The 26,688-nt window shown below is 35.1% G+C and overlaps 1 protein-coding gene across 6 annotated transcripts in view; it reads left to right on the forward strand.

Moving 5' to 3' along the window:
- MESR6 (misexpression suppressor of ras 6) overlaps positions 1 to 26,688 on the forward strand; it is a 426,053-nt gene that overhangs the window by 364,286 nt on the left and 35,079 nt on the right. For 3 of the 6 annotated variants that reach the window (XM_076502108.1, XM_076502112.1, XM_076502113.1), the window contains one exon: positions 3,798 to 4,016. The exons of 1 other annotated variant lie outside the window; for it this stretch is intronic. In XM_076502108.1, coding sequence (XP_076358223.1) covers positions 3,798 to 4,016 — 219 coding nt within the window. Of the gene's footprint in view, positions 1 to 3,797; positions 4,065 to 8,894; positions 10,497 to 26,688 lie in introns of those variants that run through there. 2 more of the 6 variants (XM_076502109.1, XM_076502110.1) reach the window with 2 other exon arrangements.

Raw genomic sequence — 26,688 nt, forward strand, 5'->3', positions numbered from 1 at the left:
GTCGAACATTCTACTCTTTTCAATACATTCTTAAGAAGAGAGTGTGATATATTCCACTCTTTTCCATACACACTTGACAAGAGTCTAGTATATACTATTTTCTATATATGTTCTATATATTTTTCTATATTTTCTATAGAATATGATATATTTTGCTCTTTATTGTACACACCTCAGAATAGAATGTGGTGTATACTACTCTTTATTGTACACACCTCAGAATAGAATGTGGTGTATACTGCTCTTTATTGTACACACCTCAGAATAGAATGTGGTGTATACTGCTCTTTTCTATACATACCTCAGAATAGAATGTGGTGTATACTGCTCTTTTCTATACACACCTCAGAATAGAATGTGGTGTATACTACTCTTTATTGTACACACCTCAGAATAGAATGTGGTGTATACTGCTCTTTATTGTACACACCTCAGAATAGAATGTGGTGTATACTGCTCTTTTCTATACATACCAGAGAATAGAATGTGGTGTATACTGCTCTTTTCTATACATACCAGAGAATAGAATGTGGTGTATACTGCTCTTTTCTATACATACCAGAGAATAGAATGTGGTGTATACTGCTCTTTTCTATACATACCAGAGAATAGAATGTGGTGTATACTGCTCTTTTCTATACACACCTCAGAATAGAATGTGGTGTATACTACTCTTTATTGTACACACCTCAGAATAGAATGTGGTGTATACTGCTCTTTATTGTACACACCTCAGAATAGAATGTGGTGTATACTGCTCTTTTCTATACATACCAGAGAATAGAATGTGGTGTATACTGCTCTTTTCTATACATACCAGAGAATAGAATGTGGTGTATACTGCTCTTTTCTATACATACCAGAGAATAGAATGTGGTGTATACTGCTCTTTTCTATACATACCAGAGAATAGAATGTGGTGTATACTGCTCTTTTCTATACATACCAGAGAATAGAATGTGGTGTATACTGCTCTTTTCTATACATACCAGAGAATAGAATGTGGTGTATACTGCTCTTTTCTATACATACCAGAGAATAGAATGTGGTGTATACTGCTCTTTTCTATACATACCAGAGAATAGAATGTGGTGTATACTGCTCTTTTCTATACATACCAGTGAATAAGATATGGTGTATACTAACTACTCTCTTCTGTACGCACCTGTGGATAGAATGCGATGTGTGTTACTAACTTCTACTTATACCTTAGAATAGAATGTGGAATTTATTACATGATTCTATAGATCAGATGCGACAATATTTAGAGTAAGAATCTTATTCTGCTAACTTGTACGTTTGTTGTTTTTGTATACCAAGGTTAAAGCTGTTTTTAAAAACGAGGTCTGTACTGTTAAAAACGTATTAATACTTAAGAAGAAATTGGGCGTAATTTTTCATCCAGGAATTAATTTCACGATGGACCCCATCGAACATTCGTTAACTTATAAAAGACGCGTGAATATTTCGATAATAACTGGTAGTTAACGTATTTTGAATCTAAAATTCGTTGGAAAGTTGTTTAGTGTGAGACTAAACCTTAAGTTACACATTATTATTTCGATATCTAAAAAGTAAGTTATTGTTTGTTTTCACTTCTATCGAGATATTTTATGTAAAATTAATAAATGTGAAATATAAATAAGTTACTGTCTAAATTTTTTTCAGACAGCGAAAAGTTACCCATTTCTCGGCGCCGAAGACGCTATTTTTTCCCCCAAAATAAGTGTCAAAAATTTTTCCTGTGCCTTCCAGGCCGAAGGTTACGTTGCACGTAGGCCTAAACCTCACTCTAGAGCAGTGGTTCTTAACCTTTTTCAGTGTTTGCACCCCTTTCAAATCAGTAATCATTTCTCACCCCCCCTGGAAACTTAAATATAAAAAAAGCTAAAAATACAAAGTTGATGTATTCAAAAAATTTTTTTAATCTTCATACATACAGCATACCAAGACAAAAATTCAGGGTACATAATGAAAAAATTAATTTCAATGTTTCTTCTTAGGAGAAATATAAAGCATACTCTTATGTAAAAATATAGATTTGCTTTAATTATTCATGGGCATCCTCGCACCCCTTGGGAATCATCTTCGCACCCCCTAGGGGTGCGGGCACCTGGTTAAGAACCCCTGCTCTAGAGGAAGCGTTAAGATACTACACAGTAATCCAAGCTCCTCTATATGACCCAGAATGAAATGCATAACTTACGTAATAACAAATAAATAAACAAGATAATCATAAATGATCCCAAAATTCATTGACACTTCTGTATGAGGCTATGGTAAACCAGTCGAGATCTAATTTGTTTGTTTTTCGTCAAATAATGACATTTTTACGACCATGATATTAAGGCAGCATCATAAAAGCATATGAAAAGTCAAATTGCGGAAACACAACCCAGTAACGGCAGCTATTTGCAAAATTTGTTTGTTTTGGTCCCCTTTAGACCATTCTGATCAGCTGTTGGTTGTGTAACGATTTCAAACACAGACCTGTTCTCGGTAGGATTCATCTGTAACAGTTCAACTAAATCAAACCTCTTTAACACAGTCCATGTTATGGCTTCTACAAAAAATTAAAAATGGCACTCCTTGAATAGGCTTAGAATAACTTTATTACTGGTAATAATAAAGCTATTTCAATGGTAATATCAGGGGTTCGATTCCCATCGGAGACTCAGCAGATAGCCCGATGTGGCTTTTGCTATAAGAAAAACGAACCAGTGGTAATATAAGGGATACACTTTTTAAGGTAGAAATGATAAATATATAGCTTACATAAATCAAGAAATGGGTATGAAGATTCATGTACTACCGTAAGTCACAAAACAATTCACGAAACATCTTGGTACGATTGATGGAAGTGCTGTGCCCTTATTCTTATGTTTATCTTTTATCAAAATTTAACTAATGAAAATGGGGGTGCACTGGGAAATACGGTAATTCTTTTACAGACACTTAAGAAAAGGACACACCTACGCAGACTGACTGGTGAGCAATAAGTTAAAAATTAAAGAAATTTCGCGCAAAGCTACACGAGGCCTATCTGTGCTGGCCGTCCCTAATTTAGCAGTGTAAGACTAGAGGGAAGGAAGCTAGTCATCACCACCCAACGCCAATTCTTGGGCTACTCTTTTACCAACGAATAGTGGGATTGACCGTCACATTATAACGCCCACTCCCACAGCTTAAAGGGCGAGCATCTTCGGTGTGACGGGGATTCGAACCCGTGACCTTCAGATTGCAACTCTAGCGCCCAAATTACTTGGTCATGCCGAGCCCTCATGTTAATTACATAAAAGCTAAACGCATATGGAATGTTACGTCAAGCTAACAACGCTGATTTGTATACCCAGAAGGCAGAATAATAGGAAAAAATGTTTTGTTGTTTTAACATTGTATTTAAAATATTTTAAAAATATGGATTTTCGACCGGTCGTGGATGCGCTATAACAATGACTGTCAAATTCCACCTATTATTTGGGGGTGGCTGCTGTTGGCTAGCTGCTATGTATCAGTTGAAAATTAGGAACGGCTAAGCATAGATGGCTCTTACGTAACTTAGCGTGAAAATTCAAATGTTAACAATAAAAATAAGTATATTTTGATTTATCTGTGAGACATGTTTTACAATATATTTTGCAAGACATGTATCTTCTGACTGTTTACGCAGGTAGCTGGGTCACATGAGTTTATGTCTCAAGACATTTTCGCATAATGGAAACCCTAAGCTTTGTCCTCTTATTAAACGTAGACTTTATGTCCACTATTTGAACCTCTTCTTTTTCTTTTTGATGCAGTAAAGATGAAATGCGCCACTTATTGGAAGAGCTGGGATTTGGTGTGCCACATGAGACACCACCTATTGACTTGGAGCTACTCCACGATGCTGGCTTAACATGTGACGATACCGAACTACCACATCACGTCAGTAGTAGAGAGGAAATTCGCCATCTAGTGGAGAAAACAACTGATTTTTTAAAAAGACTTCCCAGACCGTCACTAGTGACGATAGCACGGTCAGTCTCACTTGATATTTTCAACTGACTTCAACACAGTCCCCATTTCTGAGTAAAGTTTTAAAAAACATTTATAGTAATCACATTTCAGCTATTCAAATGTCAATTTATGAAGGAAACTAAATAGAGGTATAAATATACAGTACGTTGATATGTTTTTTCCACACAACAGTGTATATTTAAGGTGCATCTTTTACTGCGTTTCTGTTTGTTTTTAAAGAACTGAAGACACATATAGCAAGGCGTAAGTTGTGAAAAACTGACTTGGCTACGAAGTTAAGGGTTCGGAATGGTTGTAGGTTCGAGACTCATTCACGAGCCCCATGTTGTTTTGTCCTTGCATAAGACATTTTAGTACAACTACTTTAGTCAACCCAATTCTACAATGAATACTAGCTGGGAGTTAACTCGCAATGGAGTGGCATCCCGCCGAGGAGGAATGTGTTGCCATTGAAACTGGAGCTCAGCGCCGGCTCCTCTGCTAAATTAGGGACGGCTAGTGCAGATAGCCCTCGTGTAGCCTTGCGCGAAATTCAAAACAAACGAAACCACTCAAAACCTGTATTAGATATACTAGAGTCCTGTCATTTCTGATCCTAACAAGCACAATATTTTCCTGCCTAATCCTAACTATATGTACTGGAATTTTATTATTTCTAAATATACTAGGCATTGATCTTTTGTCAAAACCTCGACTGAAGTTTGTCATTTCTATCCGTGATAGGTACAGGACTTTTTGTCAAATCCTTGTTGCAGAATATCAAAGTCTCCAATGTCATCTGGTCAATGAATGAGATACCATTATTCAAAATTTTAATAATCCGTCTACAATACTCTGAAACATTACTTTAATCAAAGATTTATTTGAAGCATAAAAATCATAATCCAAGAAATACAAACGTTCTAGGTGTGTGAGGATAGACAGTATTCATCTGAGTTTGTTTCGGAGAACGTAGTGTCTTGCCAAAATAATAAGATTAAGTGTATGTGTGAGTTTCTTTGTGTCTCCTAGCTCCTTCTAAACCACTGGTCACCCCAACCGGTAAGTGGTGCCAAAGAAATCGTCTCGGTTCTGAGGTTTGAACAAGGGTAACATCGTTCACCTTATCTCTTGAGGAACTCGACGATTTCCCAAAAACCACTTCTCCTAAACTGTTGGATTCACCAAAATCTAAATGGTTGAAGCCCAGTTTTGTCAGTAAGAGGTCGGAGGTTGAAAATCATATGTAGAAGCCAAGGTGGAGTTTCTCATGGCTTCCATCCATTTAACGTTAGAACCTTAAAACCGCAAAGGAAACCCCTAAAACTGTAACAATGATCAATAGAAGAACTATTTACATGAACAAAAGTATACTTAGGAAATAAAAAAATAATTACGAACTGAAACAAAATCTGACCAACGTGTGAGTTTATATGATAATAATTCATGCCATGTTTATTTACATTACTGTTATTTGTATTTGACAAAGACAGAACGACCAGATGCTGTTATATGGCTTGTCCCTTTCTTTGTTTCACACGTGGAGAGGTAAGCCAAATCTGTTACAGAAAATGAAAATGTGTCGTGTGCTGCAAAAACACAGTATAATGTGCAGGTCTGAGATAGTCGTAGCTACACAGTGTTGTACAATTCCATCTGGCCTTGTTACAGACATAACTTGAGAAAAGTGGTTATTGTTAGCCCCTTTTAAAATGCAATATGAGTGGAGACGCTGTTCACATAACTGACTAGCTCTGAAAACTTAAAGCAGAACATTCCATTATCAACAAAACTTTCTATGTGAGGAATTAGGTTTACAAAGACCTGAGCTTGAATAATTGTTTCTCCTTTTGGATGTAATGAATTTTCCACTTCCTGGATCAATGGCGATTCCTAAGTTGTGTTGGCATCCATAAAGATGATTTTTTTCCAGTGCAATGAGATCATCGCCGTCCAATTTAACCAACAGATTCATACGTTGTAACTGTATGACCGTCTATTTTAGCCAACAGATCCACATATTGTAATTGTATGCCCATCCATTTTAGCCAGCAGATCCACGTATTGTAATTCTATGACTATATATCGGACATTTTCATTAACATTAAAAGTCTTAAACTCGTGAAGATGGTCTTCCTATATTAACACAAGATTACTGTCCAGTACTCGACGTTTCGTATGTCGTTTCGTCTTGTTCGTTACTTTCTTCTCTCTCCCTCTTCTTCAAATCTCTTTCCAACTTGTACTAAATTTGTTGCTGTGTGTGTAGTCTCGTTTTATTTTGTACGAAAGCATCGACATTTCTATTCACCCCCAAATCTACCGGAATCAACAAATCATACAGTTTTCCGAAACGTTTTACATTGTCCGGGAAATATTTCAGGTACATCTCCAGTACCTGTGACGTTCAAAGGACACTTAAGACTTTCACTTGTGTCAGATCGCACACAAAGTCCAGCCGATCTGTGGAATCGCAAATCAAGTGTAAGAAGAGAAAGTGAGTAAAACCTGCATATATACAGGTATTTGTGAGTATCAGAGAGAGAAACCAGAGCAATTGCAGTTTTTATCAACAATTCCACTATCGGAAAAGGATAACAAATACGTTTAACGTAGCTAATAAAACTCTGGACTGCCAGGATTGCATTATATAATTGTATAGAAAGGTAACGTTCCACACGCGACATTTGGGCTATTTTTGGGGGCGATATTTCAACAACCGGTGTCTTTCAAATTTACATTAAAATTTCCCTACATTACCCCTAGCACTCCTGTGAAGGAGCAATGAGTTGAATGGAAATTTTAAAGTTACATAATATTAATTATTTATTGCTTAGTATGCTTGAATGTAATCTGAGGGTCAAGGATTCGAATCCTCCTCGCACCAAATATGTTCGCCCTTTCAGCCGTGGGGACGTTATAAGTGACGGTCAATCCCCTATTAGTTGGTAAAAGAGTAGTCCAAGAGTTTAGCGGTGGGTGGTGATGACTAGCTGCCTTCCCTCTAGTCTTACACTGCTAAATTAGAGACGGCTAGCGCAGATAGCCCTTGAGTAGCTTTGCGCAAAATTCAAAATAAACAAGTATGTTTGAAATAATTGATTTTCGGATGAACGATATTGAGGCAAAATATTGTTAAAATATTAAATAAACATAAAATATGAAGTAATTGTGTCAATATATCCTACCAAAATATTATTATTTGGGGTAAATTTTATTAGTGGAAAAGTTCATGTTTTTGCCCAACATGTCCCCTTCCTTCCGCTAGCAGCTCTAGTTAACTTGTTCTAATCCAAAATCAGAACGTCTGCTCGTCTGTAATTACACGTTTTGTGTTGTTTTTAACAAATATCAATATGTCTTAGTGTATAATTTAATTGGCTTAAGTGACAGCTGATATTCTTAAAACGCTGTTAAAATTAACGAGTTAAATTATTTTTGAAGTTCAAAGAGAATTTCCACTCAGTCCAGATTGCTCAAGGAATAGCATGATTTGTAGTTTTCACCCTTAAACAAGACATTACGAATGTAGTTTTAAGGCCTCAGCTGTATCATGTAATGATTTATGAAGAGCATACTGTCGAGTCATTCTTGTTTGTCTGTCTAGGCTTTAATTTACGATCGCTTACAAAGACGTCATCCGGTGACAGTGTAATTCTGTAGACCAAACTCAGCGTCTTATAAATCATAAGAAGCTGGTTAGCAAGGCCAACAGTCTACGTCTAACAATCGGGAAGTGACTAGTGTAACACTGCTAATTACTACGTTTTGATTGTTCGGTTTTTATTTAAATCAATTTCAACCAATATGAATTCCACGTGGAAAGGGAATATTAGATTGTTACATTATTATATCTGCGTTTTCTTTTCGTTTGGTAAATATTACGTCATTTTCGGCCCCTCTCTGTGGGTCAGAGGTAAGTTTATGCGCTTACAACACTAAAATTTAGGGTTCGATTACCCGCGGTGGACAGAACACAAATAGCCAATTGTATCTTTATGCTAAAAACAACGTTACTTACAACTAATTTAGCGCTTGTTTCGGCCATATCTATTTGTAGGATTTTCGTTAGAGCTAACCGCACATGCGTGGTGTGATGCATGTGTTTGTGTGCGTAAACAGAGTTTCAGACGACAAGGACAAAAACAAAAGGCATCGCTGTGGTGGCAAAACCACAGTATAAAAAAAATTACAATCTGGGACTGGTATAGTAAAGTAGTATACCCTGGTAAGAGAAGCATCTCGATAAGTTGCACATCTACTTGGTAGACGTAAATTCGTAAGCTTTTTATATGAAACGACAAGAAAAATATCCAAGAGTTAACAATGTCAGGTTTGAGTTCTCAATCTCACAATGTACCACATTTCGAAAATCACCACTCACTGTGTTACGTCACTAATGGTAAAATAGTTACTTCTAATGAAGGAGAAAATCAAAAGAAAATTGGTAAAAAAATTGAGTCAGACTATTAATAAAACGAATCTCCTCAAGTTGGAGTTCTAATCCACAAAATAACTACAAACTTGTATGAACAGCATTATCAAAACTAAGACGTCTCTATCGTAAATTATTACTAGTAGAATAAAAGAATTTCACTCTCGTAATAAAACTCTTGTCTCTACATTTTTGTATTTTAATGTTGATGTGTCTTTTGGAGGAATGGAGATATTTACGGTATAACGAAATTATTTGTCGGTAGATATTAGTATTAGGCTTATAATATTTTTTCAATATCCATATCTATTGCTGACGACGTGTTTCACTGAATCCAAACACATCAGATAGGCTGAACACAAACACAGTAGTGGTCGTAACACTATTCTTATAACTTATTTGTTAGAACAACAGTTGTTATATGGGAACGCCTCTTTAAAGCTTATTTGTGTTTTTCTTGTAGCAAGGCCACTTCGAGCTATCTGCTGTGTACGCCAAGGGGAATCCAACCCCTGATCTTAGCGTTGAAAATCCGTAGACTTACCGCTGTTTCACCAGGGGACCGTTTTAAAGCTAGCGAAGCATCATTATAACTAATTTGTTTGTCATTAGACATTAGTATTGTGTACATGTGAATTGTGTCCATTTTACTTCTTGATTATGTTATGTACTGTTGCCTAGGCCACGTGGACAGCTTTTTCCACTAATCTTTGTGTTTGTGAACTCCCCCTCTCTCCGTTACTACAACTGAGGTGTGACTTGTTGCAAGTCTGTTTCTGGATGGTTCAGGTGCCTTAAAGCTATCAATATTCTTTTTTTTTTCAATGTTATTAATAACAAGATGTATTTCTTTCTTGGAAACTATAAATCCCAGACCTGAACATATCTTTCTGACCCAAGTGTATTCTACCTTAACAGTGTCAATTATTTTATTTTTTACACGTTAACAATGAAATTCAATAACTTCTATTTGTATAAAAGAAAGTCTGTAAGAAACGTCATTCGAGTAGTCGAGTTCATCCTTGAAGAATATTCAAGAGGGTTCTTCATCTGTAGTTGATAATTTGAAAACCAGACTGATATTAAGTGACTGAGCATTAATATTTTCAAAAGACCCAAGCCACAAGTAGCTCTTAATAACTTGCAGTTGCTTAAGTGTTTAAACTAATTGAAAGCTAAATCACGGAATAATTTACACAGTTAACTTCACGTATTGGGTTTATATAATGCTCTGGTCACTTAAAATGTCTGTGTAAATTTACAATAATATAAAAAAAAAAAACAGGACTTTGATTTATAGTGTTATGTTATCAAAATGTATAATAAATAAACATTAAATGTTTTCATACATTTTTAATATATTCTAAAGTATTTCATAAAAGTTTTTTTTTATTTTTTGTGACCGGACTATTGAAGAGAACAGTTATATAAAAATGGCTTTTCTCACAAGTGAGTTTTGTGTACATCATTCGGTGGGATATGCGTTTTTTCATGGTTATCCAGCTACTCATCTGGTAACAAGGTTCAAGAAGCTTAGCTCATACATACCCTTAAGAGTTCGTGAACTTGGTTCATGCTTTTGAATAGTTCGTTGCAAAATGCTATCCGTTAACCCAAAAAACTTGTACGATTTTAGATCATCAAATTTAAAATGCAAAAATAATGTAAATTTCACACATCTTGTCCATTGAGCTGCTCAACATTTGTTTGTGATTTCAAACAAAGACGACAACAAATTATACGGTTTTACCTTTCTCTCTGTCATTTAAAAAAAGGTATTTTAAAAAATTCCAGCGGTCAACAAACTCGAGGTTTCGGATGCTTAAGTGTAAGACCTACTTGCTTTACAGCTTACATTTCTTCGTCACACCAAACATGCTCGTCCTTTCAGCCTTGGGGGCGTTATTATGGTACGGTCAATCCCACTATTCGTTGGTAAAAGAATAGCCGAAGAGTTGGCAGTGGGTGGTGATGACTATCTGCCTTCCCTCTAGTCTTACACTGCTAAATTAGGGACGGCTAGCACAGATAGCTCTCGTGTAGTTTTGCTCGAAATTCGAAAACAAACAAACATTTCTTCGAATATAGGCATTTGACGTGCCTTGTTAACTACTGTTTCTACTGCTATTACCATTTGTCCTACTGCAACTGATGCAAGCCTTTTGTAGATTTAAAAAAAATAACTTCACACAAGTCAGGACTGGCATTTGAGTCTAACAATAACAAAATGATCTTGCTTGTCCCTTGAATAAGTGACTTATTTGCACACGTTACGCTACTGTTGGGATAAACATCTGGCTTCAAATTAAGTAATTTTTTTTCCTGTCATGATACTCGTTATAAAAATTGACAAACAATAAGATAAAAAGCATAACCACCTGCATAAAACATAGGGGAACTCCACCACTAATTAGCAAGGTTAATAACAAAAATGATGCTATATTGTTTCATTTTTCTGTTTGTTTTTGTGTTTATAGGGAACGTGCAACCAACAAAGACATAGTAAATTGGTACATAAATAGTTCAGAAATAATGTGGTTAAAAAGCCAATAAAGACATGGACTTCATCAGTAACTCTAATACATTAACAAACGTCAAGCATGTGTTGCGTGTACAAGAACTGTTATGTCATGTCGAGGTCTGACGTGACCTGCTAGGTAGGGCCCTCGACTCACAATCTGAAGGTTGTGGATTCGAACCCATCCTTAAAAATTCTCGCCCATTCAACCATGGAGGCGTTTTAATATGACGGTTACTGCCACTGTTTATCGCCCAAGAACTGGGTGGTATTGACTAGCTGCTTTCCTTCTAGTCTGTAACTTCTAAACTGTGGACCGCTAGCGCAGATAGACCTCGAGTAGCTTTGCGCGAAATGCAAACATAAACAATAACTTCTGTCACCAGCAAACAATTAACAATATTTCAGGAGGGAAGATGTAATGGAACTAGCATCTGGTCCTCCCAGGCCTCCAGGACCTAAATCCCGATGAGAGAAATGATGAACATGATAACCAGTCCTCTTTACACTTACTGAGGTAGAGCGTAATCACAACCACTAAATCAAGAAACGCTAATGCTAACAAAACAGTTCACATGTACAACGAAACAAAAATCAAATCACGGAACTCAACCAACAAACATACTTGAAACCGAGAAAATCCCATCTATGAAGCAATTAAAAATACATTCTTAGAATTCATATAACAGTACAATACAGTAAAGACAGTTTCACACTTTTAATAGAAATAGCTAAACACCACCTTATACCTATTATTCCACACATTACACACTTATTTTTAAGCCCAAGAAACAAAACATCTAAAACCAAGTAAAAATGAGTCGCCCCACAACAGAGCTTCACCCACACCGGCTATATGATAAAGTTCATGGAACATGGTCCTGAAAGGTACAGGATAAACAGAAAATAAAAAGATTAGAGGTCTCAGTTAAAGTAAAATCAAGGAGGGAAGAAGAGGTCAATCACGCACCTGACCTTTACAGGTCTCTAAGACCAAAATCCACATACCGAAAATAACCGATCCTCTTGTGTTCTCTATTAAAATTATTTCCATCTTGTCCCAAGTGGCACAGCGGTATGTCTGCAGATATATACTGCTAAAAACCGGGTTTTGATACCCATGGTGGACAGAGTAGAGATAGCTCTTTGCGCAGCTTTGTGCCTAATAACAAACAACACCAAATTTCCATCTTACTACTTCGAACTTTACATTTAAAAGTGATAAAATAAGTGTTTTGAATTAAGAATTCTACTTTTAAAACAGGTATTTTATTAGCATTGTGGATTCTGGTTTACATTTAAACAAGTCGGAAAATAATATGAACCACGTAAACCATTTTACGTGTTCAAAATACACATATAACGAAATAAAAGACCAAAATGATTATCCCATGTGCTTAAAATATATGTCTATTATTCAGGCACATTTCAAGTTATATCTTAACTTCGTCTATATTTTTCGGACTTACAACGCTAGAATACAGATCTCGATACCCTTGCCTATCGTGTAGCTTTGTACTTAATTGCAAAGAAAGACTGTATTTTTTATATATGTTAATTACTTCGACAGTGGGTAACTGTTGTGTCATATATCTATTTAATTTCGAAATAGGTTACCAAGGCCCATTTAAAGCATAAGGAGCGTTAACTTATTATTTACGGTGTGTTTTTTTGTGGAAAATACCTAAACAACTGTGAAAATAAGAACAGTAAAACATTCGTTTCAACAGTCGTCTCGTGATTGGCGGAAGAGTTTATTGTCACGTCTGAAGGGCAGCTGACTTTCAGTTTCTATTTGAAGCAAAAATCTACTTCTAAACCTGTATTTATTGTTTTGTTTCATCGTAAAAACGAAACCATTTACTTGTGTATTTGTTGCTTCTCAATATGTTTACTTACCCAACATAATAATATGCAACTTCCACTTTATCACTTGCACCTCAATTTGAACTTATTAACTGACGACACGCAAATATGGCGAGAAAGTCTCAGTTTCGTCGTTAGAACAAAGATATCTAATATCTTTATATGATTTTGAATACCGTTGTTTTTCGGTGGGGCAGGTGTAAGTGTATAGACTTACAACTCTAAAATCTGTAGTCCTATTCCCGTGGTGTACGTAGCAAATGTTTGTTCGAATTTAATAATGGAAATAGACAAGAATGTAGAACAGTATGTTAACATTACTATATTTAATATACTTAGTTTTAGTGTTCACGTTCGTTAGGCCCGGAATAGCCAGGCGGTTAGGGCGCCCGACTCATAATCTGAGGATCGCGGGTTTCAATCCCCGTCACACCAAACATGTTCACCCTTTCAGCCGTGGGGACATTATAATGTGACTCTCAATCCCACTATTTGTTGGTAAAAGTAACCCAAGAGTTGACGGTGGGTGGTGATGATAATTGCCTTCCTTCTAGTCTTACACTACTCAATTAGGGACAGCTAGCGCAGATAACCCTCATGTAGCTTTGCACGAATTCCTAAAACAAACCAAACACATTTGTTAACATCACTATATTTATTATATCTGGGTTTAGTGTTCACATTTGTTAGCATCACTGTATTTGTTACATCTAGGTTTATTGTTCACATTTGTTAGCATCACTATATTTGTTACATCTAGGTTTAGTGTCCACATTTGTTAGCATCACTGTATTTCTTATATCTAGGTTTAGTGTTCACATTTGTTAGCATCACTGTATTTCTTATATCTAGGTTTAGTGTTCACATTTATTAGCATCACTGTATTCCTTATATCTAGGTTTAGTGTGCACATTTGTTAGCATCACTGTATTCCTTATATCTAGGTTTAGTGTTCACATTTGTTAGCATCACTGTATTTCTTATATCTAGGTTTAGTGTTCACATTCGTTAGCATCACAGAAATGAGAAGTACAGGTTTAGGCATGCTCTTAGTTTGGCATCCCCGAACTGTTAATCCGAATGATAGTATTTTTCATCCTGTTGCCATAAAAATGCCATCCCTACTTTGGATCCACTATAAAAGCAACTATCAAATCCCACCATTCAGCCAAACAAGGGATTGCTGTCGTGCTGATCTACCTTCCTCCGTAGCATGTCACTTTAACATTAAGGATGGCTTCATGAAGTTATTTCTAGTGTATCATTTCGCAGACTTTTTAATACAAACAATGAGTCACAGCATACTTTATTTTACATGAATAATTAAATAAGAATGTTGGTAAAATCGTTGCACAATTTCACCTTGAGATTCTACACTAATACGTCAAATTCTTCGAGACAAAGACTTAACAATATAAATAAAATGAACGATAGTTAAAACAACCTTCTTATTTCATATGTTTTCCAACATTAATTATCACAAAGGTAGCGAAGAAAGAATGTAGGTTCAACGCTCGTAGATCAACAGCCTAGTTTTTCATAAAGTAGGCCCGATATGTACACGACACCCCTCTATCGGCAAGATTCATTTATCAAACAAGACACTAATTGACTGTATTCAATATAAGAATCAAGCATGATTGATGGTGCTTGTGAGAATAAGCCATACCAATGTCACGATCACCAGGGAGAAAAAAAGTCCTTACTGGATGTTAGACATTTTTAGTACAGAAGTAAAAATCAGCCTGTTTTTTTCTCTGTACAAGTTGTATGTCTACTTTGGTTAAAGGATTTACGTTCACGAGATCGTGGTAGGCTATTTAATAAAACCCTGAGGACGCATTTCTGTAAATTTTGAAAGCAGTCTACCATTTGAATATTTTTTAAACCACATCTTGTATTTATTTGGTGACATATGGAAAATGTCTATGACTATACGAAGTCAGTAATACAAAAGAAAACAAGCGATTATGCAACGCACGTGACATTAGGTTTACTGCAGTAATTGTTACAAAGCACATTGCCAAATTCTAGAGAAGTTACTGATTATAATTTATAGTTACACGTACAATTTATAGAACATGCGGATAAAAACAGATAAAAAATATGAAATTAATATGTAGTTAGCGCAAGATCAAATATCCAAATGTTTTTATTCTAGGTTTTTATTTATTCTTCATAATAAGAAGTGTATATATTTCAGCAAAATAATTGAGATAATTGTTCTCGTATTATAGATGTCACTATCAATCAAGGAGGAGTTGATACGTTTTGTACCCATGAAACACTAAACAAGAGTTCATTCTTGTCTCGTATCCACTGAAAATTAAACAAACTGATCCATATATTAAATCCGCTAAATATTAAACAAAAACTGATCCACGTATTATATCCGCTAAAGATTAAACGAAACCTGGTTCCACGTATTATATACGCTAAAGATTAAACAAAAATTGATCCACGTATTATATCCGCTAAAGATTAAATATAAACTGATCCACGTATTATATCCGCTAAAGATTAAATAAAAACTGATCCACGTATTATATCCACTGAAGATTAAACAAAACCTGATCCACGTATTATATCCACTGAAGATTAAACAAAAACTGATTCACGTATTATATCCGCTAAAGATTAAACAAAACCTGATTCACGTATTATATCCGCTAAAGATTAAATAAAAACTGATCCACGTATTATATCTACTGAAGGTTAAACAAAACCTGATCACGTATTATATCCACTGAAGATTAAACAAAAACCTGAAACAAAACCTGATCCACGTATTATATCACTCAAGATTAAACAAAAATTGATCCACGTATTATATCCGCTAAAGATTAAATAAAAACTGATCCACGTATTATATCCGCTAAAGATTAAACAAAACCTGATCCACGTATTATATCCACTAAAGATTAAACAAAACTGATTCACGTATTATATCCGCTAAAGATTAAACAAAAACTGATTCACGTATTATATCCGCTAAAGATTAAATAAAAACTGATCCACGTATTATATCTACTGAAGGTTAAACAAAACCTGATCCACGTATTATATCCACTAAAGATTAAACAAAAACTGATTCACGTATTATATCCGCTAAAGTTTAAACAAAAACTGATTCACGTATTATATCCGCTAAAGATTAAATAAAAACTGATCCACGTATTATATCTACTGAAGGTTAAACAAAACCTGATCCACGTATTATATCCACTAAAGATTAAACAAAAACTGATTCACGTATTACATCCGCTAAAGATTAAATAAAAACTGATCCATATCTTATATCCGCTAAAGATTAAACAAGAACTGATCCACATTTTATATCCCTCCAAAGATCTAGACATGAGTGCCCACAGAATTTGTCCCGGTAGAGGGTAAATCATCGCATAGTGCCGGTCATTTGTCTTAAAGTTTGAAAATGTTGCTCTGGCTGATTGTTGCTCATTTATATAAATCTAATTGTCGTCGGTTATATTTAATTGGTATTACTTCTAAAACATTTTAAAATAAATTTTCTTTGCAATTCTGAGGGTCGCGGGTTCGAATGTCCGTCACATCAAATGTGCTTACCCTTTCAGCCGTGTGGCCGTCACAATGAACGATCAATTCCGCTATTATTTGGTGAAAGAGTAGTCCAAGAGTTGACGATGGGTAGTGATGACTAGCTGTCTTCCCTCTGGCCTTACACTGCTAAATTAGGGACGGCTAGCACAGATAGCTCTCATGTAGCTTTGCGCGAAATTTAAAACAAACAAACAAATATATCGTATTATTATTTTTTTTAAAACGTTGAAAGTATAATAACTTTATGGATATTAGTTTCTGTCATATTAAAACATGTTATGAGCCCTCTGGTGGCTCAGTGGTAAACTGAAATCTTATATCGCTAAAACTTGATTTTTGTTTGTAGTTAATCACAAAGCTACACAATGTGCTATTTGTATTCTTCCCAACACGAGTATCGAAACGCTGTTTCTAGCGTTGTAAGTCTGCAGACATGCTATTGTGCCATTGGGAGCAATTGAGTTTTAATACTTTTATTTAATCTTTAGTGGATATAAGATGTAGATCAGCTCTTGTTTAATCTGTAGTGGATATAAGATATGGATCAGCTTTTGTTTAATCTTTATTGGATTGAAGATGTGGATCAGTTTTGTTTATCTTTAGCGGATATAATACGTGAATCAGTTTTTGTTTAATCTTTAGCGGATATAATACGTGAATCAGTTTTTGTTTAATCTTTAGTGGATATAATACGTGAATCAGTTTTGTTTAACCTTCAGTGGATGTAATACGTGAATCAATTTTGTTTAATTTTAGTGGATATAATACGTGACGTGAAATACGTGAATTTTTGTTTAATCTTTAGCGGATATAATACATGAATCAGTTTTTGTTTAATCTTTGGATGTAATACGTGATCAGGTTTTGTTTAACCTTCAGTGGATGTAATACGTGAATCAGTTTTTGTTTAATTTTTAGTGGATATAATACGTGGATCAGGTTTTGTTTAACCTTCAGTGGATGTAATACGTGAATCAGTTTTTGTTTAATCTTTAGTGGATGTAATACGTGAATCAGTTTTTGTTTAATTTTTAGTGGATGTAATACGTGAATCAGTTTTTGTTTAAACTTTAGCGGATATAATACGTGGATCAGGTTTTGTTTAACCTTCAGTGGATATAATACGTGAACCTTCAGTCAGTAATACGTTTTTTGTTTAATTCTTGTAATACGCGGTTTATGTTATACGTGGATCAGTTTTTCTTTAATCTTTAGCGGATGTAATATATGGATCAGTTTGTTTAATTTTCAGTGGATATGAGACAAGAATGAACTCTTGTTTGGTGTTTCGTGGGAACAAAACGTATCAACTCCTCCTTGATTGATAGTGACATCTATAATACGAGAACAATTATCTCAATTATTTTGCTGAAATATATACACTTATTATTATGAAGAGTAAAACCTAGAATAAAAACATTTGGATATTTGATCTTGTGCTAACTACATATTAATTTCATGTTTTTTTATCTATTTTTATCCACATGTTCTATAAATTGTACGTGTGCGTTTACGTTCTTTTTTCATCTAGATAGTTGTCCACAACTGTATACTTACCAGGCTGTTTCGCACGCCAGTAGCTCAGCAGTATGTCTGAGGACTTACAACTCTAAAAACCGGGTTTCGATACACGTAGTGGACAGAGCTTCTATTTGTTCAGTGACGTCTCTAGAATTTGGCATTGTGCTTTGTAACAATTACTGTAGTAAACCAAATGTCACGTGCATTGCATAATCGCTTGTTTTCTTTCGTATCACTGACTTCGTATAGTCGTAGACATTTTCCATATGTCACCAAATAAATACAAGATGTGGTTTAAAAAAATTCAAATGGTAGACTGCTTTCAAAATTTACAGAAATGCGTCCTCAGGGTTTTATTAAATAGCCTACCACGATCTCGTGAACGTAAAACCTTCAACCAAAGTAGACATACAACGTTTACACAGAAAAACACAGGCTTATTTTTACTTCAGTATTAAAAGCTTCAACATTTTATTCTATTATCTCAATTTTTCATTCTATCTAATATTCAATTATTCAACACAATAAGGAAATTTCTTTTTATCTGTCTTTGTTTGTTTACTTCTTCTTGTATAAAGAAGTGGTGGCTATGAATATGCCTTGTTTAATCATTTTTAAACACATTGTCGAGATTGTTAGGTAGTTTATAATTGGCCACATATAGGGTGCTTTATTTATAAAATTGCGTTTGATCAATTATTATGCGTATAACAATGCAAGACCTTTACGAAAGTTTTAAAATGTTTAGTCTCATCCACCTCTAGGAATTTTTGTCTTCCCCTTTGCGCTATTCTTGCATTAAAAATAACAAAGTAAAGTGTATATTTTACCTTGAGAAATGTAATTACATAGTCTTAGTGAGGCATGGCAACATTGGTTTGTCTTGAGTTTTTGTAATAATGGAACAAGTACGTGAGAATTAAAGTGAAATTCAATTTACTGCCCTAATGAGCAGTTGTTTTTATAAGAAAATAAAAGATTATTCAAACGTCTAGTGTGATATAATTCCATCGACAAAACAAATACGTCTGACAGTTAACTATATAAACAAACATGTATTTTAATACAAAATATTTGCTCTTTTAATATACTTTCCTGCTTGTCCCTAGGTGGGACAGCGGTCTCTTCGGATTTACAATGCTAAAATCAGGGGTTCGATTCCCCTCGGTGGACACAGTAGATGGCCCTACATGGCTCTTCTAGAAGAACACACACTTTTATGTGTGTTAGTTAGTTGGTAGATTACTTCGAAACCTTCTATAAGAAACACACACACACACTTCCCTGTTTGTGAAGTATTTTACTTTTTCATAGGCCCGGCATGGCCAGGTGGTTAAGGCACTCAACTCGTAATCTGAGGGTCGCGAGTTCGACTCCCGGTCGCACCCAACATGCTCGCCCTTTCAGCCGTGGGGACGTTATAATGTGAGGGTCAATCCCGCTATTCGTTGGTAAAAGAGTAGTCCAAGAGTTGGCGGTGGGTGGTGATGACTAGCTGCCTTCCTTCTAGTCTTACACTGCTAAATTAGAAACTGCTAGCGCAAATAGCCCTCGTGTAGTTTTGCGGGAAATTCAAAAAACAAACAAACATTGTAATATGTTTACTAACCTCCTCTCGTTTAGCAAAGTTTTCAGACCATTTTTGATTTTATTACATCATTTAAACTCGAGCTCAAATAGTGTGATGTCCTATAAGAAACAGGAAAAAGAAAGGCTTATACATCACACTATTCTCTCCTCTTGGTGCCTTATTGGTCTGAGGAATTATAAAGCTAAAAATCGAGATTTGATACCTGGGGTAGGCAGAGCACACGTAACCTATCGTGTCTAACAAACAAAAACCACATTACTCAAAGAGCAATAATGATTTTCTTGTGACGCCAAAAATACCCTGGCGTTTTTTTTTTACGTGACTGGAAAAGAAAATTGAAAAACAAAACTAAAACTCAATAGCCTTTATGGTCCAAAACGCCGAAGCTGATAAAGTAATGAAATTCATTTCAGGTAGGTTTTTAGCTCTCACAGACCACTTTCAGCTGACGAGTTCTGGTATCGTACGAACGGCCTATTGTGCAGTGACTTGTGACAAACTTGTGAATGATCTAAAATGCGGTATTTACGCATTTCTGATTTCAAACCAGCAACCAACCGAACTTGAGAGATTTTGAAAGAAAAACATCTAAAACCGATCATAATTATAATCACAACTGTTAGGCTTAATGAAAATGTTGTATTGTGTCTGTTATTAAAAACAAACAAACAAACAAGAAACTCTGAAAGATGTTTATAATGACTTTCATACATTTGAGTGCTACCTTTGAAAGGCTTTATAAATAACTTACGCAAATTAGTAACTTCTCTTAGTTTTCGAAGATATTTTGTTTATTAAGGGTAGCATCAGTGAAACCAGTCAACAGGAGTATGACAAGTATAGTGAGATATACTGCCCACGAGTAACCACCAGGGCCAATCTGACCATATATGTCCTTTATGGCGATCATCAAGTTCAATATGGCTAAATATACTCTTTTTCTTTCTGCTTTCAAACACGAAATTAACTGAAATTTGGTTCATTACTGAACTCTAGAATTGTCTACTAATTTATCCCTATACGGAGAATCGGCTATATAACATATGTGGCCCCGTGTGTCAGAGCTCTGGATATCGGAGCTGCCGAGTCGGGTGCGATGCTATAAAGTATTCTCCGTACCATAAACTGTTGTAAGAGTGATAGTCAGTTCATTAGTGTAGATGGTGTTATGCTACTGATCAGTGATACAAAATAGTCTTAGTAGCTCTTTCGTAAATAGAAATATGTATAAAATGTATTATATTGCTTTGGAACTGAATCAATCAATGCTTAAGTTAGCAGTTTCTATCATGTATATACGTTTAGAGTGTGTTTTTTTCTCTTTGTGTGTGTTTTCTTGGTTAGTAACAACTCTGCAGTTACTATTGTTTCAAATTTAAATATCACCAGTTACTTGAAGGTTTGATTAGCTGCAACAACCCTAAGTTTTAAAAGAAACTTTTAATTGCCTTTCTCCTGTTGATTGTTTAAGATGTTGTAGCTTTTATAACATATGTCTAAATATCCAGTGTTTACCTTACCGTAGGAATGACTATTTTTATATACTATACACTGGTGTTTGTTTTGTTTTTTGCGGCATGCCATCTGGCGACCATTATCAACTACAACATCCGTGGAAACGCCAATGCATGCTGCACTCTGACAAAACAAAAATATAAAAAAATTCGCATGCTTCACATGACCATGTGTTGCACGGAGAATATTCTCGGCTAAGTAGATAACTTTCGAATCAATGGGGAGATAGCAAGAGCTGAACAGAATGCAGCACAGTTTAGTAGAGAAAGGGTTATTAATTAATGGACGTTCGTTCAGTCTAGATTCGAAGCTTCTCATATTGCAAGAGAAAGAGAGAGAATCGCCGCCATCTCCCCTGTCGCTCGTCAGCCTTTGTTGTATTTTATAAAAATCAAAACAAAGTAACAACCGAGGTCATAGTTTGATTTAAGTCTCAAAATTGAAATAAACATTAGAGCTACTCGAGTTCAGCTTTCGTAGAACCTCTGTTAATGAGACTTCGAAACTGTAAAGTTCGATTATCTTGCTGTATATATACTATTTGCTTTTATTGTTGTTCTTTTTTATACGATTTCTTTATTATTTTCATTAGGCTTTTTCTTTGTCGTTCATAACCTTTGCTTCGTCATCTTTTGCACAAATTATTTAATGTCGATTTCTCAGTCGTGACATGAAGGTTGCTCCCACGTGAAGTGTGTGTGTGTGTGTGTGGGCATGCAGTAGAATCCACGTTATATAAGTTGACTATAACATCATTCTGGGATGTCCAGATGGTAATCTTATCAGGCCTTTTACGTCAGAACTCCACCAAATTTAAATTAAATACAGATAAGACAGACATAAGATTTCTTTTCCTTAAGACTTAAAGAAATTAAATTTGATGGAATTTTATTTAATGCAGTTAAGTTTTAACTAAGTATACAAACAATAAACACTGAATATATTCAGCTTTAACTAAGTATACAAACAATAAACACTGAGATATTCAGTTTTAGCTAAGTATACAAACAATAAACACTGAAGATATTCAGTTTTAACTAAGTATACAAACAATAAACACTGAAGATATTCAGTTTTAACTAAGTATACAAACAATAAACACTGAGATATTCAGTTTTAACTAAGTATACAAACAATAAACACAGATATTCAGTTTTAACTAAGTATACAAACAATAAACACTGAGATATTCAGTTTTAACTAAGTATACAAACAATAAACACTGAGATATTCAGTTTTAACTAAGTATACAAACAATAAACACTGAGATATTCAGTTTTAACTAAGTATACAAACAATAAACACTGATATATTCAATGCCAATTCGTTATTAATGTTGTCCTACTGTAACTATGGGTTGAAACCTCTCATTTAATGTTATTTTATTTTTTTTAGTGTAGAATACCTGAAATTAGTTCTTAAGATGCTATTAAATATTAGATGAATAACGTCCACTTTACTTAAAGCGTGTGTTTGTTTCTCAATGTGAATATTCTTCAGTTTTATATAACTAATGTGACAGTACAATGTTAAATGAAGTTACTGTTACCAATATTTATTCTCTTTAAGCTTGTTTATTAAAGACTAAATAAGAATATTGGGATTAGAGAGTGACCGATTTTGTTAAACGGGTAAGTCGTAAGTTATAATTAAACCAATAAGAAACGGTTATGTAGAATACAGTATTCTTTTTATTCTATCAAGTTAACATCACGAGAAGAAACTAAATAATGAAGGGTTGCTTCATACCAACCAATATCACTGTGTCATTTTACACTAGAACTGTGATGTATCGAGGAAATATTCAGAGCCTGTGTTACGTAAGCAGTTGAGAACATAGCTTTTACGAGCACTTCGTGCAGCTGTCCGAGCGCTTCTTGCTTGCACTTAACTGCTTAGGATAACACACTGTTACAGACACACGAAAAACTTCCCGCGCTGTGAAAAAAACAAAACAGAAAACATTTGCGTATGTCTGTTTCTCACCGATATATCGACGTAACCTAAAAATAACTAAATATGCCTTCTTTACATAGTTATAAACGTTGTGGCTTAATATCATGTATTATTTTTCGAACCATACGAGGGGTGCATTGACCTTAAATGAGAGATGCTACTTTTTTACAGGTTCAGTCAATCTACAGGAAACATTCATTCCGTGAGACACGTGAGGAATGGAGCTTATGTAGGATTTCAGTGTTTTAGCTTTGGAGAAAAAAATGAAATATCCCCAGTCTTAGCATTGTTTTTAATGAAATGTAACCAGCCAATGAATTGAAGCTAATTTGTGTAATTAATTGACCCATATTTTATACGGAACAATTCACTAATGATTACAAAGTAGCTATGTATCCATTTCAAACTCAGCAAAACAGGGTGTTCCGAAAGTCACTGTGCACTTGTATATTTATTAACAGACATGTTTCAGTATAGAATACAGGAGGTAAATATGAATGACAATTATAAACAATGTTGAAAGTGACCCCCGTTGGCATCAATACAGGCATGGATCCTTCTTATTTTGTTTCTAAATACCACTATCAGTTGCTGGCTTGAAATAGAATGAATAAAATATGATTACAAAACTGCACAGTGACTTTCTGAACACCCTGTAACTTATGAATAGCTTTGTGCAAAAATTTTAAAACACAAAGTTTAGCATTATAGTGTTAAGTGGTGTTAGAGGGATTGTAAAAGCACATTTTCTAATTGTTGACCCGTGCTAATGTAAAATATTGTACAATAGGTTCTTTAATCGCAGTTTACCTAATGTATGGTTATATTGATGTGGGGATTTGTGTTAGAGGTTATATGCATAATAAGGTTTGGTTTGTTTTGAATTTCGCGCAAAGCTACACTAGGGCTATATGCGCTAGTCGTCCCTAATTTTGCAGCGTAAGACTAGAGGGAAGGCAGCTAGTCATCACCACCCACCGCCAACTCTTGGACTACTCTTTTACCAACGAATAGTAGGATTAACCGTAGGATTCAACGCTAGATGTCAGCAACATACATGCATTGACCTACTTACAAATTGTTTCACTTTCGATCAAAAATAGCGTCACGAAAAAGTTATAAAATGAAGAAGCATTAGAGTTGTATTGTAGCAGCTGAAATACCTGGCAGTCAACAAGTTAAACACAATGCATTAACTGTAACAACTGGGTGAAGGAAACTTTTCCAACATTTAAACACATTACACAACTGTGAACACAGAGTTAAAAGAAACTCTCCATCTGAAACTTTTTATTTCATCTACTCTTAAAAAGTCAGTAAAGGGATCTAAAATACTGCTTCAGGAAGTCAGTCTGACAACATTAACAACTCAATCTCACAAGAGTCGTGTGTCACGTAATGCATTTTTTAAAAAAACTATTGAATCTCCACAGATGTACATATATATAACTAAGAAGTGAATATTTTGTTAATCCTTCAGTTTTCTAGTCTGTCCTTTCCTTTCACTGAAATAAACTCAGAATATTCATTTTATATTGTTAACGCCCGTTGTTTGGAAGCCAGTCACACTAGTTACAATGGTACATATAGGCTTAGTATGTTTTCAGCATTTAAAGTTGTTGTCGCTTGTACATTTTACAGATCAGAGAAGGTCACTGTCTTTGGGACAAGTTTTTCACCTGAAAAAATATATAATGCAAGTTATTTATGCATAGGAAGTGGCTTTTTATCTACGTGTAGACGAGTTACGTATAGAATGACGTTTACTTGTCTAGTAACATTGGTGATTTCTATAGTACAGTAAATATAACATACTTGTCTTATTGACATTACTCTGAGATGAAAGTCTTGTTCGGAGTGTAACATTAGATGTTTTGTTCGGGTTATACAATCAAAATGTTTTCTCTCTCTCTTTGTAATTTTACAAAAATTTTGCCTGTGCATAAAGTGTGGAAAACTATGTGTAAAAAAGCAATTTTTTACAACTTTTACTTTTGCATCTATTCGCATAAGATGTTAATTGCACGTGATGGTGAATATATCGTATAGATACCCCAGTAACAAGAACAATCATCTTAAAATTAAACGACTGAAGTAATGATATATGATAGCCAGCGGTTATACGTGCCTGTTGTTTTTTATAAACTAGTTGTTCTAAGGAGCTAGAACTTGTGGCTAAGACAGATGTAAGAGATTTTCCTTCAACTTAAGTAACAACGACAGTACATCTCAGTAATGTGTATCTATTGAAATGTAACTGTGAGATCCATGCTGTACGTTACTAAGTTGTTTCCGGGCTTAACTGTGAGATCCATGCTGTACGTTACTAAGTTGTATACGGGCTTAACTGTGAGGTCCTTGCTGTACGCTACTAAGTTGTATACGGGCTTAACTGTGAGATCCATGCTGTACGTTACTAAGTTGTATACGGGCTTAACTGTGAGATCCATGCTGTAAGCTACTAAGTTGTATACGGGCTTAACTGTGAGATCCATGCTGTACGCTATTAAGTTGTATACGGGCTTAACTTTATTAGTTGTTGCTCTCAAATCGGCGGTAAAGTTAGGTGCGAGTGCACTTCATTTCCAAGGATATAGATTTCACAGCGAGTCAGTGGATAGAACATCGGAAAGGGAAAAAGACCAACAACAATTGGCGCTTCAATATATTTCTTATATTAAGCTACATGTGTATGTATTACACCAAACCTCATTCGTTGTAGGAAGTCACTGTTCTTACATGACCTGAAATACGTGTGTGTGGAAACTCAGCGTTAACACTGGTTTTATTGTTGTTGTTTCAAATAAATAATAATTTTGTTGACATAAATCATCAACGTACGTTCCATCAACAGCACGTACACACGTGTTACGCACATATCCAATGTAAAGAACTGAGAAGATAAAAATCGTCCGTAGTTTTTATCAGAGGAGTAGGGTGGATTTCTCAGACTTTGTCCGAAAACTTTAAGGAAAAGATCTGATTTGATTTTCGGGAAGAGACATCTTCCCTCCTCTCAGCCCGGCATAGCCAGGTGGGTTAAAACATTCGACTCGTAATCTGAGGGTCACAGGCTCGAATCCCGGTCGCACTAAACATGCGTTTTAATGTGACGGTCAGTCCCACTATTCATTGGTAAAAGAGTAGTCCAACAGTTGGTGGTGGGTGGTATGACTATTTGCCTTCCCTCTAGTCTTACACTGCTAAATTAGGGGTTGCTAGCGCGAAATTCAATAAAACCAATCTTGCAAAGGAATATTGGTGTACAGAACACGTCAAAATTTGTTCGTCACGTCTACATATTACTGTTGTTCTAAGATCTCAAACTATTTCTCATTATAGGTATATTAATTTCTTTTTTTTTCTAATGCTTTAAATAAAGAAAACTGTTCAAACAACAAATCTAAAAGTTTCCTATTGTAAGTGCATGTATCAGAATTATTTTGCCTAATGGGATAATTACTTTTACGAGTTTTTGTAAACGACGAAAAATACAACGAGAATCTACCGGTTTAATATATAAAACTTAATTTTTAATTACATTGGACTCACGAGGGTTATCTGCGCTAGCCGTCCCTAATTTAGCAGTGTAAGACTAGAGGGAAAGCAGCCAGTCATCACTACCCACTGCCAACTCTTGGGCTACTCTTTTACCAACGAATAGTGAGATTGACCGTTATATTATAATGCCTCCACGGCTAAAAGGGCGAG

The sequence above is a fragment of the Tachypleus tridentatus genome, chromosome 5 (genome assembly GCF_004210375.1).
Source record: "Tachypleus tridentatus isolate NWPU-2018 chromosome 5, ASM421037v1, whole genome shotgun sequence".
NCBI classification, from domain to species: Eukaryota; Metazoa; Arthropoda; class Merostomata; order Xiphosura; family Limulidae; genus Tachypleus; species Tachypleus tridentatus.